At 37.6% G+C, this 15,548-nt stretch overlaps 1 protein-coding gene across 1 annotated transcript in view; it reads left to right on the top strand.

Moving 5' to 3' along the window:
• The window catches only part of Dnah3 (dynein heavy chain 3, axonemal), a 457,577-nt gene that overhangs the window by 222,915 nt on the left and 219,114 nt on the right, over positions 1–15,548 (top strand). Inside the window, exons 35-37 of the mRNA XM_067756774.1 lie at positions 39–629; positions 705–819; positions 2,300–2,730. Coding sequence (XP_067612875.1) covers positions 39–629; positions 705–819; positions 2,300–2,730 — 1,137 coding nt within the window. The remainder of the gene's footprint in view (positions 1–38; positions 630–704; positions 820–2,299; positions 2,731–15,548) is intronic.

The following is a 15,548-nucleotide window of genomic DNA, read 5'->3' on the forward strand; positions in this document are numbered from 1 at the left end:
TTATAATCACCGTTATTTCGTAAATTTTCTTTTCGCAGATGCTTGCTTTAACCTTACGTTGTGTCAGCCTTGATCCTGAGGCTACGCTTAAAGAATATCCCGTTAACTATCGTATTATAAATCCAAAAGCTATTACTATGGGTCAACTATATGGACGTTTCGATCCAGTGTCACATGAATGGTATGATGGTGTACTGGCTAAAACTTATCGTGAAATGGCGACTGCATCGACAAATGAACGTCATTGGGTATTCTTCGATGGTCCCGTTGATGCTGTATGGATAGAAAATCTTAATACAGTCTTAGATGATAATAAGAAACTATGTCTGATGTCTGGCGAGATAATACAAATGACAAAGACAATGAATATGATGTTTGAGCCAGCTGATTTGGAGCAGGCCTCACCGGCTACGGTGTCACGTTGTGGCATGATTTATATGGAACCATCACAATTGGGTTGGCGTACATTTCACAAAAGTTTTATGTTTGTACTTATCGAACAGGTGGGTTTGAATGAGATTTATATGACCCTTTACGATGATATGGTCGAATGGCTGATACCGTCAGCATTGATGTTACTTAAGCAATGTAAACAAATGGTGGAGCCATCGCCTATTTATCAATACAGAGTGAGTATTGAGTTTGTATTTTGTGAATAAAATTTAACTTGATTCATTAAAAAAATGTTGTATACATCATTTCAGATGTTTTCCCGTTTCTTCCATCACTTTTTGGACAAGCATAAAACCTTCAACCAAGTATGGTTTCAACAAATATTTCTGTTTTGTTTCGCTTGGGCTTATGGGTCGGCTTTAACAGGTATAAAATAGCAAGAGAGACTAAACGTTCTTACCAACACAAATTTTACATACGATAAACTAGCCACCTACCGGTTTATAGAATCTTTGGGATTGACTTCACTATTCTACGATTTTTTGACCTAACCCAATATTGGGCTTCATTCTTTTTCTTCTTTTGTAACAGTACTTCACCCTATACAAAAGGTGTCATCATCCTCCAACGGAAATCCAAGAAAACTTGCAGTTTCAACAGTGTTAGACGAAGAGGCGTTGGTTCTACATTTCAATTGAAAATATGGTTGGTGACATGTGAAGATACGTTACGTGCAAGATTACTTAGTGTACTTGATGGTTAGTTATGGATAACTAAGAGTTTAATCTGCAATGCAAGGCCACACTACCTTGATCGGTTTTAATCACATTTCTGGGAATTGCCTTTGCCTCTCCTTTTCCTTTTCTTCCTTCTTTTCCATGTCCTTTCCCTTTCCTTTTCCTTTCCCGTTCTCCGTCCCTTTACTTATCCACATTCCATTTCCCATTCTTATCCTCTACATTTCTCTGCCCCTTCCCGTTTCATTTTCCCTTACAGTTTCCCTATTCCTTAGCCCTTCCGTTTTTCTGTTTCTTTCATTATATATTTATGTGTCTCTTTCGCTTCTTTTTCCTTTCCCTTTCACGTTAGCATTTTATTTTCTCTTTTCTCATCCTTTCTCTCTCATTTTCTCTTTCCCATTCTCATTCTTCTTCCCTTTCCCTTCTTTTTCCGTTTTGCTGTTTACTCTTTCAATTGGCTTGCTCCTCTCCTCTCCAGCTCCCTTCCGCAATCCCTTTCTCTTTTCTCATAATTTTCTCATACTTTCCAATCCCCCCCCCCCCCCCCCCCCTTCCCTTTCCCTTTCTGTGCCTCGTTCAGTCAACCCTCTCTCATCCTCTCTCCCTTTCTATTTATTTCCATTTCCATTGGCTGGTCCCTTTTCCGTCCACTGTCCCTTTATCATCCGTTCCCTTTCCTCTCCCATTCCCTTTTCTTTCAGTTTCCATTGACTTGTCCCGTTTCTCCCGATTACCTCACCCTTTCCCTGGCCATGTCCCTTTCAGTCTTTCCTCTTTTCTCTCACTTTCCTCGCCCACTTTCCTTTCTCTTTCCCCTTCCGTTTCCCTTTCTTTCTGCCCTCATATTTCAATTTCTGCTTTCCTTTCACGTTTCCTTCCCTTTCAGAACAGGCGAGAGAGAAAATTTGCGATGACTTATGCTTGAATAGCGAGGAAGATGTGGGGTCCAAGAGAAAGAGTTGGAGAGAATTTCTGAGATAGGCCGGCAGACAAGAAAGTGGCTAAGAAAACGGCGATAATCCACTCCGATATCTACGGCCATGATATCAAAGTGATATTTTTTTAAGCCGAAAAAGAACGCAAACCTTTTTTATTTATATACGCACATTCAATTCCTTTTTTGAACCAAAATATATTTTCTCATTATTTCCTCTATCTATTTACAGTTGATGGACAAAAACATTTTGATACGCTTATTCGTAAAATACTCTACGGCGCCAATGAAGAGTATCCACGCCCCAAGTATTTTTCACTTAATCGCGGTCAAATGTTTCCTGAAAAACTTTCACTTATGGACTACCGTTTTGATGAAGTGGAAAACTGGTGGACTTGGCAAAAGTCCAGCGATGATCCCACTGCAACCGCAAATGTATTCCCAGAACGCGCTATCATTAGTGAGCTCATCGTACCAACAAAAGAATCTGGACAAATTACTTATTGGCAAGAGTTTTGCATTAACAAATCCTATCCGATATTGGTTATTGGGCCCACCGGCACTGGTAAGAGTGCTGTCATAGCAAGCAATTTGAATGCGCTGCCTAAGCATGCAAATCTTGTCAACATTGTAAACTTTTCGGCACGCACAAGTGCACAGCTGGTGAGTGTAACCAAAAATATGCAAAAGGTAATAACGTTCCTGTGTGGGCATATGTATGTAGGAGTGTGCATGTATATACGAAGATTTCAATGTTTATTCATAAGTGGGAATTTTGCATGAGTGAATATGAATAAGAGATGTATAATAAAGGGTATTGTGAAAGGTATCACTAGGTATTGTTATGCTGAAGCTCTTTTTTTCTTACTTTCAAGTTTGAATTTCGAAATTTGTTTACTTAAACTGAAAGTTTGAAACCAAAAAATCATCATCATCATCATCTTCCTCAACTCCTATTGAAGCATAGGGCCTCGAACACCGACTTAAATCGTATTCTGTTAGGTGCGGTTCTTGTGATATCATTCCATGCGTAACCTGCGTCTTCGAGTTCTTTATCCACAGTTCTGCGCCAAGTTTTCGCAGGTGCACCAGGTTGTCGGCTTCCTTGTGGATTCCATCGCAATGCTTGTCTGGCTATATTTGCTGGAGGTCTTCTGAGAGTGTGACCAATCCACGACCATTTGCGCTTGGTTATTTCTGTGGCAGCCTTAGATTGATTTGTTCTAGACTTGTTTAGGTGCTGCGTTGTCATTATTATAGCAGCGCTTACAATTTCTTCTTGAACACAAATGAGAATTTCCAGACATGACATATTCTGTATTCGTCTTTTCGTGGGATTATCGAATCCCGAAATACTCGCAATGGGTAGCCTTTCAACATTCAATAAAGTCGGTGCATTGCCATGGTTATATGTTAAACTTACATAATTCTCGCTTTCTCAACATTGAGTTTATTGAGAGCTGATTATTGTATTGGCTCGATCCTGTTTAACTGAAGAATACGTAGTTGGTCAAAAAACGAAACTTTTTTATTGTCAAGATTTCTGAAAAACGGACTGAATGTTTCCGATACACTTTTGTTGCCGCAGCACACTATTTCTCTACACCCGCCATCAATTTGGTCATCCCTCCACGATTACTAACACCACAATTCACTATATCCCCGGCCAACCATGCGCAAGTCCATCGTTTTGTAGCTCAGCCAACTAGCAACAATTCACTCTCATGGTGTTTTTATAGAAAACTTCTATAAAATAACTACGGGGAATTGTACCTCTTCTCGATTCTGCTTTCGACAAAACCCACCTCACACGCTTGTTGGTGTCAAAGTTTCTTGTCTATACAGTTATAAAAATACTTTCTTTCAGTTAAACTTGAATGTCATAAGCTTCTAACGTAAAAACCTACATATAATATCATAGTAATACATTCTGCACCACCTTACACGCCGCAGGATTACGTATGCACGCACAGCCATGTTTTATATACATACATGCCTACTATTAATATTCTACAGCGTACAAGTTGTAGGTGTGTGCTCTTGATCTCATGTGAAAGTTGCTTAGAAATTGTAATTTCGACGATAGCTAGCACAGTTTGGCATTCCAAGCACTAAAACCTCATTCAAATGCCAAAATTGGCAACAGCGCGACACTATTTGGCAAGCTCACTTAGCTTTGGCAGATATGTATATGGAATAAGTTATACCCTTAAGTATAACCAAGAACTTTCAAACTTTGTGTATCATAACTAGTGTGATGCAAGAGTCACTCGACTGTGCTTTTCTAATACAAGAAACTAGAGGTAGAAATGTCCGAAGTGATGAGAATTGTCTGGTTTCTTACAGGAAAATGTAGTCACACAGTTATTTGAAGTTAAAAAATTCTAGTTCAATTATATTACGTATCTTATGGTACTCAAGCTGGGTGGCGTGACATAAGGTCAACGGTCAAAAGGTCCATTGATCTTAGGGCCACTTCAATTTTTTTTGCCTTATGACAACTTCAAAATGTCATAAGCTCAATTTACTTTTTGACAATTCTTTATTTAAATTTTTGGCCAATTTGGAAATTTCCATTTGATCTTACGGTCATTTCGGGATAAATAACAAAATCATAAGTTGTGCGCAAAAACAGTAAATTTCTGCATCAAAAGAGTTCGATAAGAAAAGGATGGAAAAGAAGCGTTAGGGCGTTTGAAGTAGTGCAGGGATCAAATCAAGATGCATTCAACCATAAAACTTTTTCTTCAGATGAAATTCATGACCCCTGAAGCAGCCCCACGTCAAGCTAACAATCCTCAATCCCTTAACTCTATTAGATAACCCTCAGTATTAGAGTTTTATGCCGATCACTTTAGGCCGGTGTTCTTACATTAAAAAGCTTGATTTTTTCTATTTAAAAAAATAATATTTAGGAAAGGTTTTGTTTGTATTTAAGGAAATCAACGTGTTGGCCATTTCGGAAAGATCCGAGGTTTTTGCCTCAAGATCTCGCAGACCATTCAACAATTTTCAGGAGTAGCTCCTTGTGGATAGATTGTCCCTCGTTCGCTTACTCCCGAGAGGCTTCGACCCTAACCCCGGTCTTTGGAATTGGTACTGCTGCGTCCGCTGAAAAGAAATAGAGATACAAAAAATGGACACACTTTTGTCTGTATATCTCGTGCAAAGCGTAGTTTCACCTGGGGTTAACTCTCAATAATCGTTGCGAACACAATTTCTTTAAATCATTTGTGGCTCCTTGGCGGTCACGCACAAAGGCGACTTACGGCTGCTATTAATGGTCTATTAATACTCATGACTCATGAGAGCTACAATTCCCGATGTGCAAACAGTAGAAATCACCGACCAACAGTCGCTACCACGCCTCCTGGCCGTCACACCATATGCCAGCACAGAAGCTATAGGACTGCGACTTCGAACTCATACCTTCGTCGACGTCACTTTCCTAGAAGCTTTAGGTGCAGCTTCGCAGACTTTCCAACGGATGCTTTTGCCGAGCTATACTAGAGAAACACCTTGAAACATCGGGGAGTGACTATTCGGCCAAAGATGCCGCCCTCGAAATCATAAGCAGTCTAAGTGGATGTCACTGCGTAAGTCATGGGTGAAAATCGTATAATCCTCGGCGCATCTACATAATTAAAATTTTACAAGGACCCTGGATAAAATTTTTAAAACGTAGACCAAAGTTTGCAGACGTTTGTGTTCACAATATTAATTTCAATAGTCTTCGTTAAATCAAAACCAAGTTCGACTGTCCATTACATTAGGGTAGTAGCACACACGGTCATTAGTTCGACTGTCTTGGGAAGGTTTTTGCTTCACCACTTTGGGTGTTCTTGCGAAGAACAAAGCCTCACCTGGTAAATATATGTGCCTACCTATTCATATTTGTAAAAGGAGCCGTAACGTGTAGGTGATATTTAAACTTGATAGAGTAGTTTTGATAGGGTCGCCAACTTTAGGAAGTGTCAAATCGGGAGACTTGGGTGTTGAAGGATGGAGTGTGAAAATCAAAATTAACATTTCAGACGCTATTTTATAGTTTCGCCAATAAACAACAGATGTTTGAATGCAAGCCCAAGTAATTTTTCAAACCCTTCTCATACGTACATATATCCACAACCTAAATATGAGGTAAGAATCATTTCAAAGGATAACATATTAAAGGATTTTGCATCACTGATTTCGCTTATTCTTTCAGCCAATCGCAATATAAAATTTTTAAGAAAATCTGCACCTTTTTGGGTATTTTGCTTTTTTTACCAACTTGAGGACAATTTGAAAACATGTTCGCCTTGGGTCATTTTATTTGAATTCATTGTTCGTTATTAATTTTTTGAAAAAAAATATGCAAAGTAAGCATATAAATTTATTATATAACTTTTCTTATAGTGTTTTTAAGCTATTGCATATATTTTATCGCGGGCTAGGCGACTAAACCAAAAAAAAACCGTAACAGATATTTGTCAAAAAAGGTTCGAAATGGTTCGAAAATGTTCGAAAAAGTTCGGTGTTAGCAACAGGCCAAATACATAAAATTGGATCTCTATCATAAAGTTAAAGTTAAAGTAAAAATTAAAGTTAAAGTTAAAGTAAAGTTAAAGTTAAAGTTAAAGCTAAAGTTAAAGTTAAAGTTAAAGCTAAAGTTAAAGTTAAAGTTAAATTTAAATTTAAAGTTAAAGTTAAAGTTAAAGTTAAAGTTAAAGTTAAAGTTAAAGTTAAAGCTAAAGTTAAAGTTAAAGTTAAAATTGAAGTGAAAGTTAAAGTTAAAGTTAAAAATAAAGTTAAAGTCAAAGTTAAAGTAAAATTTATAGTTTCATTAGTTATCTTGGCCGCCGACTTCAACATCAATTTCGCTGATAAAAAATCAGAGCGGTTGACAAGTTTTTTTTTTTTGAAAAATTCAATTTGAAAATAAATAATGATCCAAAAGAATCCACAACAAAATATGGGACTACTATTGATGCGGTATTTTCAAGATATTTAGAGGATATCAAGTCTCAAAAGTATGTTTCCTATTTCAGTTACCATAAACCTATAATTTCAACTATAAATATTCCTGAATAACTTATGTATGTACATATCTTGTAACATAATAATAAACATTTTTTAACCAATATTAATTTCTCATTTATTCAATAAAAGAAAAAAATTTGTTTTCTTATCGGTCACCACGCTTAAAAAGTGTAACTTGAATTAATATCAAAGACAAAACTAGAATTAATATCAATTAAAACAAAATGTTGCATAAATATTATAATTGCATAAGTTGATAATATGCAATAGCTTTACCGCGGAAGTCTCCGAGTGCCACACGTCCTTTTTTTTTTAATAACTTAGTGAATTGGGTGATGCAAAGTCCATGTTAAGCTGACATCGAAAACGCCTGTTTTTTTTTTTAATAACTTTTGAACAGTTAGAAAGAGTTAAATTTCGCATTTAGTTTCTTATAACTGGCAGTGATGCGCATCCGTTGATACCATCTTCGACCATATCCGACCAATTTTCGACATGAACAATAAATGGCCTAAACGGCCGCCGCCGCGCCGATATTTTTGACATTCGGTGGCGGCGTGCGAAAAACGACCAAAATTGGCGGCGGCGACGGCGTTCATCGGCAGCGTATATCTCTACTCAGTATCATTGGGCAGTTTTTGCTTTCCAGCACTTTTGCTGTCTTCATCACTACCTTGCAAAAATCACAGCGCATCCTTCGACTTGACAACGTACGGGTAACGATATCTTAAACTTCGATATTATAGGGATCAAGTTTCTCATCATCACTGGAACCGAGAGCTGCTTTTACCTTGCAGTGTAAATGCGCCCATATGAATTACTCATATCAAGGAGCACCACGATCAGGGAATGCTTCATCACCTTATCCATTTTCACGGAGAAAGATGGAGGTTTCGTGTTATTTTCACATTGATTGTCCGAATAAGTCGGAGGTTCGTTCCCTACTCTCTAGTCTTATCACTCATTGCTCCCCTCCCATTTTTTTTATTATTGTAGATAATAATAATAATTGGACGTTGTGCCAGCGCACTGCCCTCAACTGGCCCAATGACACCAGCCTAATCCTGTTATCAATATACAAGGCATACTTTGATGGGGGATTTGACATTTGTCGGAATCGACCGGAGCGGACCACTATAGCATATACCTCCCATACAACCGATTGTTCAGTAAGAGGGTTTTCGCCATTTCTGCCCCATTTCTGCCTCATTTTAACAGCTAGCAACATCAAATTTTACCACAAGCTTACGTATTGGGCATAGATGGTTATCTGAAAAACTCGTCAAGATCGGACATATAAAAAAAAAATCAACATATCTCAACAACCGGTTGTATGGAATGTCAAATCCCCCCTCAAAGTATGCCTTCCTACCAAATTTCATCAAGATATCTCAAAAATTGAGGGACTAGTTTGCGTTCAAACAAACGGACAGACGGACGGACATACGGACATGGCTAAATCAACTCAGCTCGTCCCCTGATCATTTTGGTATACTTATTGGTGGGTATAATGGAAACATATACATAACAAAAGATTTGGAGCCTTGAAAATGAAAAAAATCGATTTCGACCAAAACAAGTCCCAAAAACCAAAAAAAAATCTTTTTTTAAAAACTGTTAATGCCAACGTTTTTTCGCATAATTTTAAGTGGGATAGGAACTATGAGACAAATTCGTTTTCATCGGCAACACTTTTGCAATTTTCTGAAGAAACCCTTAAAAAAAGAAAAATGGCGAAAAAATAAATTTTTTCACCAAAACACTCCTCAAAACCCAAAAACAATTTTTTTTTCAAAAAACTGTTATCGCCAAACATTTAGCGGACAATTTTGAGTCGGACAGGGTATACCTGAAAATTTTAAAATCAAATGAAAATTTTTTAAGTAGGTCATGAAAAAAACCTTAAAAATCAAAGAAAAAAAGTCAAAAAACTCAAATTTTGCGGGCTCGATACTTAATTACTTTTTTGGGTATGCTTAGTGGAACTTTTTTTTCCTGAGCCCAAAACCTATCGAAAACTCGATGGCGCAATATGGGTTAACTTTCGTCCATAAAAATCAACCCAGCTTAGTATATATACTGGAAGTTGTATGTATTTACGTAAATGAACACTTCTTGGTCAGTGCTCGTGTTGTCGATAACATTGCATATGTTAAGTATTGCACTTAAGTACATAAAAAATTTCGTATGTGAGCAACAGTTGTTATACTCAGCTGAGCAATGCTCACAGAGTATATTAATTTTGTTCGCATAACGGTAATCCGTAATGGCATAAAATAATCGAGATAGATATAGACTTCTACATATATATCAAAATGATCTGGGCGAAAAAAGATATTCATTTAGCCATGTCCGTCCGTCCGTCCGTTAGTAGTAGACAGTCCGTCCTTCCGCTCGGCCGCTAACACGATAATTTGAGCAAAAATCGGTATATCTTTACTAAACTTATTCACTTACTTATCTGAACTCACTTTATCTTGGTATTAAAAATGGGCTAAATCCAACTATGACCACGCCAGCTTTTTCGATATCGAAAATTTCGATAAATGCAAAAATGCCATAATTCTATACATAGACGAAAAGTTGAAGAAACATGGTGATTGGATTGGTTTTTTCACGCAAAATTCAACTTTAGAAAAAACTTTGTAAAATATGTGTGACACCTACCATATTAAGTAGAAGAAAATGAAAAAGTTCTACAGGGCGAAATCAAAAGCCCTTGGAATCATGGCAGGAATACTGTTCGTGGTATTACATATATAAACGAATTGACGGTACCCGACAGATGATGTTCTGGGTCACCCTGGTCCATATTTTGGTCGATATCTTGAAAGCGCCTTCACATATACAGCTAAATGTCACTCCCCTTTAAAACCTTCATTAATTCCTTTAATTTGATACCCATATCGTACAAACACATTCTAAAGTAACCCCTGGTCCACCTTTATGGGGATGTCTCCTATAGAACTAAGGATCACAGTACTTGCGACATCCAAAAAATTTGAACTCGATACTTGCGACAATGCCTTGTTTCTTTTGATAACGGTTCCTTAGGTTCAATAAAATTCGGGGAAATCCCGATTTATTTCGCTAATGAAATGCTGTCATTGGTTAGTTCTCTTATACTGTATTCACACAGACGGCTTATTGAATAATAAAGGCAGTTTTCTACATTAAGACACTTATTGAGCTCAATCTTCCCTACAAAATTCGAATCTATTATTATTTCATTAGTAGCTAATCGAATGCCTAATGAAGTCAAAAGCACAATGCAACTCTGTTGGCAGCGTTCCGCTTCCGTTTCAGCTTCTTAGTTTTCAAAGCAAATGTCATTGTCTGCAAGGAGGAACGATACAAGGTGGTCGCATCGAACAGCTGATTATAACCTTTTTTATTTGATTTGATACATCAACTACCGGCGCAGTACGATTTTGACATTTGTCCATCGAATTTACAAGTACATGGAATTTTTTTTGTTTGTAGGTATGTCACCATGCTCCCACCTTGTATCGTTCCGCCATGATTGTCTGTCTCTTCCTTCATACTAATCGAGCAGTTACTTCTGTGTGAAAGCAAAAAATTTACGATTTCATTAGCAGGTGAAATGAGATCATTAAGTTTCTGTGTGAAAACAGTATTACGCTCGTGTATTTTGGGACATTTGAATCAGTTTTAAATGACGTTTTATTGAGTAGTGCGGTATTATATTGGCAGGGGAAAAATACACGTTGCTTACAATAAAACAAAAAGCAGATATTTTAAGGTAGCTAAGTCGGAAGAGACTGTATCAGCATACAATATTTGCTTAGAATGAACGTATCAAAATAACGCCTCTATAGACGATATTATGACGCTCCAGAGACTTAGAAGCAGCGTAATTCTGAACAAGCGAGCTTGCACCAAACAAACTAAAATTTTAAATTTTTTTAGTTCCACAAAAAGTATGTTAGTCTGTCTATATTTATGTATATGAACGAACTAAACTTAAGGGTTTTGAATTAAAAAACATATTAAAAATAATATACTTATTTTCAAACCAAATTCTTTAATAAAATTGCCATTTTTTTCATACGAAAAAAGCACTTGGTACTTCCGACAACTTCAAAACTTGCCCCGAACCCGCTTTCCATTACGTGCAAGAATCCAGTTACTACTGTACTCATTACCACCTTTCATTTGTAACCCATATCGTACAAACACATTCTAGAGTCACCCCTGGTCCACCCTTATTGCGATATCTCGAAAAGGCGTCCACCTATAGAACTAAGGCCCACTACGCTTTAAATAATCTTTAACAACTTTCATTTGATACACATGTCATACAAACACATTCCAGGGATACCCTAGGTTCATTTTGCTAAATGGTGATTTTCCCTTATTTTGTCTCCAAAGTTCTCAGCTGAGTATGTAATGTTCGGTTACACCCAAACTCAGCCTTCCTTACTTGTTTTGAAATCACATCGCCCGCATACTCTGAATATAGACAAGTGGATGAGCTTGTGCGGTTACCATAGAAATTGAGCTTGACAAGAGTAGCCACAACGATATATTCTTCAAACCGCAAACAGTTTAACGACCAGAAAAGCAAGAAACAAAGCAAACGCAAACAAGAGTTTAAATCTTAAACTGGAATGCCGATTGTGGCTGTATCCGAAATTTGGTTCATTCAGTTGTCATTTCCTATGGTATGATCATTTAGTTTGCTAATCAACTAACGCAACAACGAATTGCTTAACATTCCCCTATATGTTGTGTTTCCACAGTTGTATGTGTTAATTATTTTTATACTCAGTTAAGCAGAGATCACTGAGAATATTATCTTTGATTGGATAACGGTTGGTTGTACAGGTATAAAGGAATCGAGATAGATATAGACTTCCATATATCAAAATCATCAGTATCGAAAAAAAATTCGATTGAGCCATGTCCGTCCGTCCGTCCGTCCGTTAACACGATAACTTGAGTAAATTTTGAGGTATCTTGATGAAATTTGGTGTGTAGGATCATGGGCACTCATCTCAGATCGCAATTAAAAATGAACGATATCGGACTATAACCACGCCCACCTTTTCCATATCGAAAATTTCGAAAAACCGAAAAAGTGCGATAATTCATCACCAAATAAGGATTAAGCGATGAAATTTTATAGGTGAGTTGAACTTATGACGCAAAAAAGAAAACTAGTAAAATTTTGGACAATGGGCGTGGCACCGCCTACTTTTAAAAGAAGCTAATTTAGAAGTTTTGCAAGCTGTAATTTGGCAGTCGTTGAAGATATCATGACGAAATTTGGCAGGAACGTTGCTCTTATTACTATATGTCTGCTTAATAAAACTTAGCAAAATCGGAGAACGACCACGCCCACTTTTTACAAAAAAAAAATTTTAAGTCAAATTTACAGTATATAAGTAAATTATGGCGGCCACCGTGGTGTGATGGTAGCGTGCTCCGCCTATCACACCGTATGCCCTGGGTTCAACTCCCGGACAAAGCAACATCAAAATTGTAGAAATAAGATTTTTCAATTAGAAGAAAATTTTTCTAAGCGGGGTCGCCACTCGGCAGTGTCTGGCAAGCGCTCCGATTGTATTTCTGCCATGAAAAGCTCTCAGTGAAAACTCATCTGCCTTGCAGATGCCGTTCGGAGTCGGCATAAAACATGTAGGTCCCGTCCGGCCAATTTGTAGGGAAAAATCAAGAGGAGCACGACGCAAATTGGAAGAGAAGCTCGGCCTTAGATCTCTTCGGAGGTTATCGCGCCTTACATTTTTTTTTTTATTTTTTTTAAGTAAATTATGTCAACATTCAACTCCAGTAATGATATGGTGCAACAAAATACAAAAATAAAAGGGAATTTCAAAATGGGCGTGGATCCGCCCTTTTTCATTTAATTTGTCTAGGATACATTTAATGCCATAAGTCGAACAAAAATTTACCAATCCTTGTGAAATTTGGTAGAGCTTAGATTCTAGGACGATAACTGTTTTCTGTGAAAAAGGGCGAAATCGGTTGAAGCCACCCAGTTTTTATACACAGTAGACCGTCTGTCCTTCCGCTCGGCCGTTAACAAGATAACTTGAGCAAAAATCGATATATCTTTACCAGACTCAGTTCACGTACTTAGAACGAAAATCGACACTGACGATGGCACAACGCCGAAACCGGTTTGTCTCAAAACCAAATTTGACAAGGGATGACGAAAAATCGTTCCAATATACATCATTTATCTGAACTCACTTTGTATTGGTGTAAAAAATGGCCGAAATCCGACTGTGACCACGCCCACTTTTTCGATATCGAAAATTACGAAAAATGAAAAAATGCCATTATTATATACCAAGTACGAAAAAAGGGATGAAACATGGTAATTGTATTGGTCTATCGACGCAAAATATAACTTTAGAAAAAAACTTTGTAAAATGGGTGTGACACATACCATATTAAGCAGAATAAAATGAAAAAGTTTTGCAGGGCGGAATCAAAAGTCCTTGGAATCTTGGAAGGAATTCTGTTCGTGGTATTACATATATAAATAATTAGCGGTACCCGTCAGGTGATGTTCTGGATCACCCTGGTCCACATTTTGGTCGATATGCAAAATATGTAGCACGGTTTCCTTTGCACTTCATCAGTCACAATTCATTCAATTTAAGTAAAACAAGTAAGGAAGGCTAAGTTTGGGTGTAGCCGAACATTGCATACTCAGCTGCGAGCTTTGGTGACAAAATAAGGGAAAATCACCATGTAGGAAAATGAACCTAGGGTTACCCTGGAATGTGTTTGTATGACATGGGTATTAAATGGAAGGTATTAAAGAGAATTTTAAAAGGGAGTGGGTCGTAGTTCTATAGGTGGACGCCATTTCGGGAGATCGCCATAAAGGTGGACCAGGGGTGACTCTAGAATGTGCTCGTAAGATATGGGAATCAAATGGAAGGTGTTAATGAGTATTTTAAAAGGGAGTGGGCGTTAGTTCTATAGGTGGACGCCTTTTCGGGATATCGCCATAGAGGTGGACCAGGGGTGACTCTAGAATGTTTTTGTACGATACGGGAATCAAATGAAAGGTGTTAGTGAGTATTTTAAAAGGGAGTGGACCTTAGTTCTATAGGTGGACGCCTTTTCGAGATATTGCCATAAAGGTAGACCAGGGGTGACTCTAGAATTTGTTTGTACGACATGGGAATCAAATGAAGGGTGTAAATGAGTATTTTAAATGGGCGTGGGCCTAAGTTCTATAGGTGGACGCCTTTTCGTGATATCGCCATTAAGATGGAACAGGGTTGACTCTAGAATGCGTTTGTACAATATAGGTATCAAATGAAAGGTGTTAATGAGTATTTTAAAAGGGCGTGGGCCTTAGTTCTATAGGTGGATGCCTTTTCGAGATATCGTAGAACACCTTTCTGCATAGGCGGCCTTCGGCCGCGCTTGTAAAAAATAACCCTGGGCTACGCCATGCCATGTCCGGGTGTGTGGTATAACCGTGGCTACCGCCACGGTGATATCTTTCTGCGTAGTATACCCTTCTGCGTAGGCGTATATTTGTATACCAGTTAACAACAGGCTTACTTTTTATACTCAGCTGAGCAGAGCTCACAGAGTATATTAATTTTGAGTGATAGATATAGACTTCTTGGGCGAAAAAAGAAATTCATTTAGCCATGTCCGTCCGTCCGTAAACACGATAACTTGTAAATTTTGAGGTATCTTGAAAAAATTTGGTATGTAGGTTCCTGGGCACCCATGGTCGCTATTTAAATGAACGAAATCGGACAATAACCACGCCCACTTTTTCGATATCGAATATTTCGAAAAACCGAAAAACTGCGATAATTCATTACCAAAGAGGCTAAAGCGATGTAGCTTGGTAGGTAGGTTAACCTTATGACACAGAATAGAAAATTTGTAAAATTTTGGACAATAGGCGTGGCACCGCCCACTTTTAAAAGAAGGTAATTTCAACGTTTTGCAAGCTGTAATTTAGCAGTCGTTGAAGATATCATGATGAAATTTGGAAGGAACTTTACTCCTGTTACTATATGTGTGCTATGGAAAAATTAACAAAATCGGATAACGAACACGACCACTTTAAAAAAAAAGTCAAACAAAAAATTGAATACAGTATATAAGTAAATTATGTCAACATTCAACTCCAGTAATGATATGGTGCAACAAAATACAAAAATAATAGAAAATTTCAAAATGAGTGTGGCTCCATGCCATAAATCGAACAAAAATTTAGCAATCCTTTTGAAATTTGGTAGGGGCATAGATTTTATGACGTTAACTGTTTTTTGTGAAAATGGGCGAAATTGGTTGAAGCCACGCCCATTTTTTATACACAGTCGTCCGTCTGTCCTTCTGCTCGGCCGTTAACACGATAACTTGAGCAAAAATCGATATATCTTTACTAAACTCAGTTCACCTAATTATCTGAACTCACTCAACTTTGTAAA

The sequence above is a fragment of the Eurosta solidaginis genome, chromosome 5, assembly GCF_040869045.1.
Source record: "Eurosta solidaginis isolate ZX-2024a chromosome 5, ASM4086904v1, whole genome shotgun sequence".
NCBI lineage: Eukaryota > Metazoa > Arthropoda > Insecta > Diptera > Tephritidae > Eurosta > Eurosta solidaginis.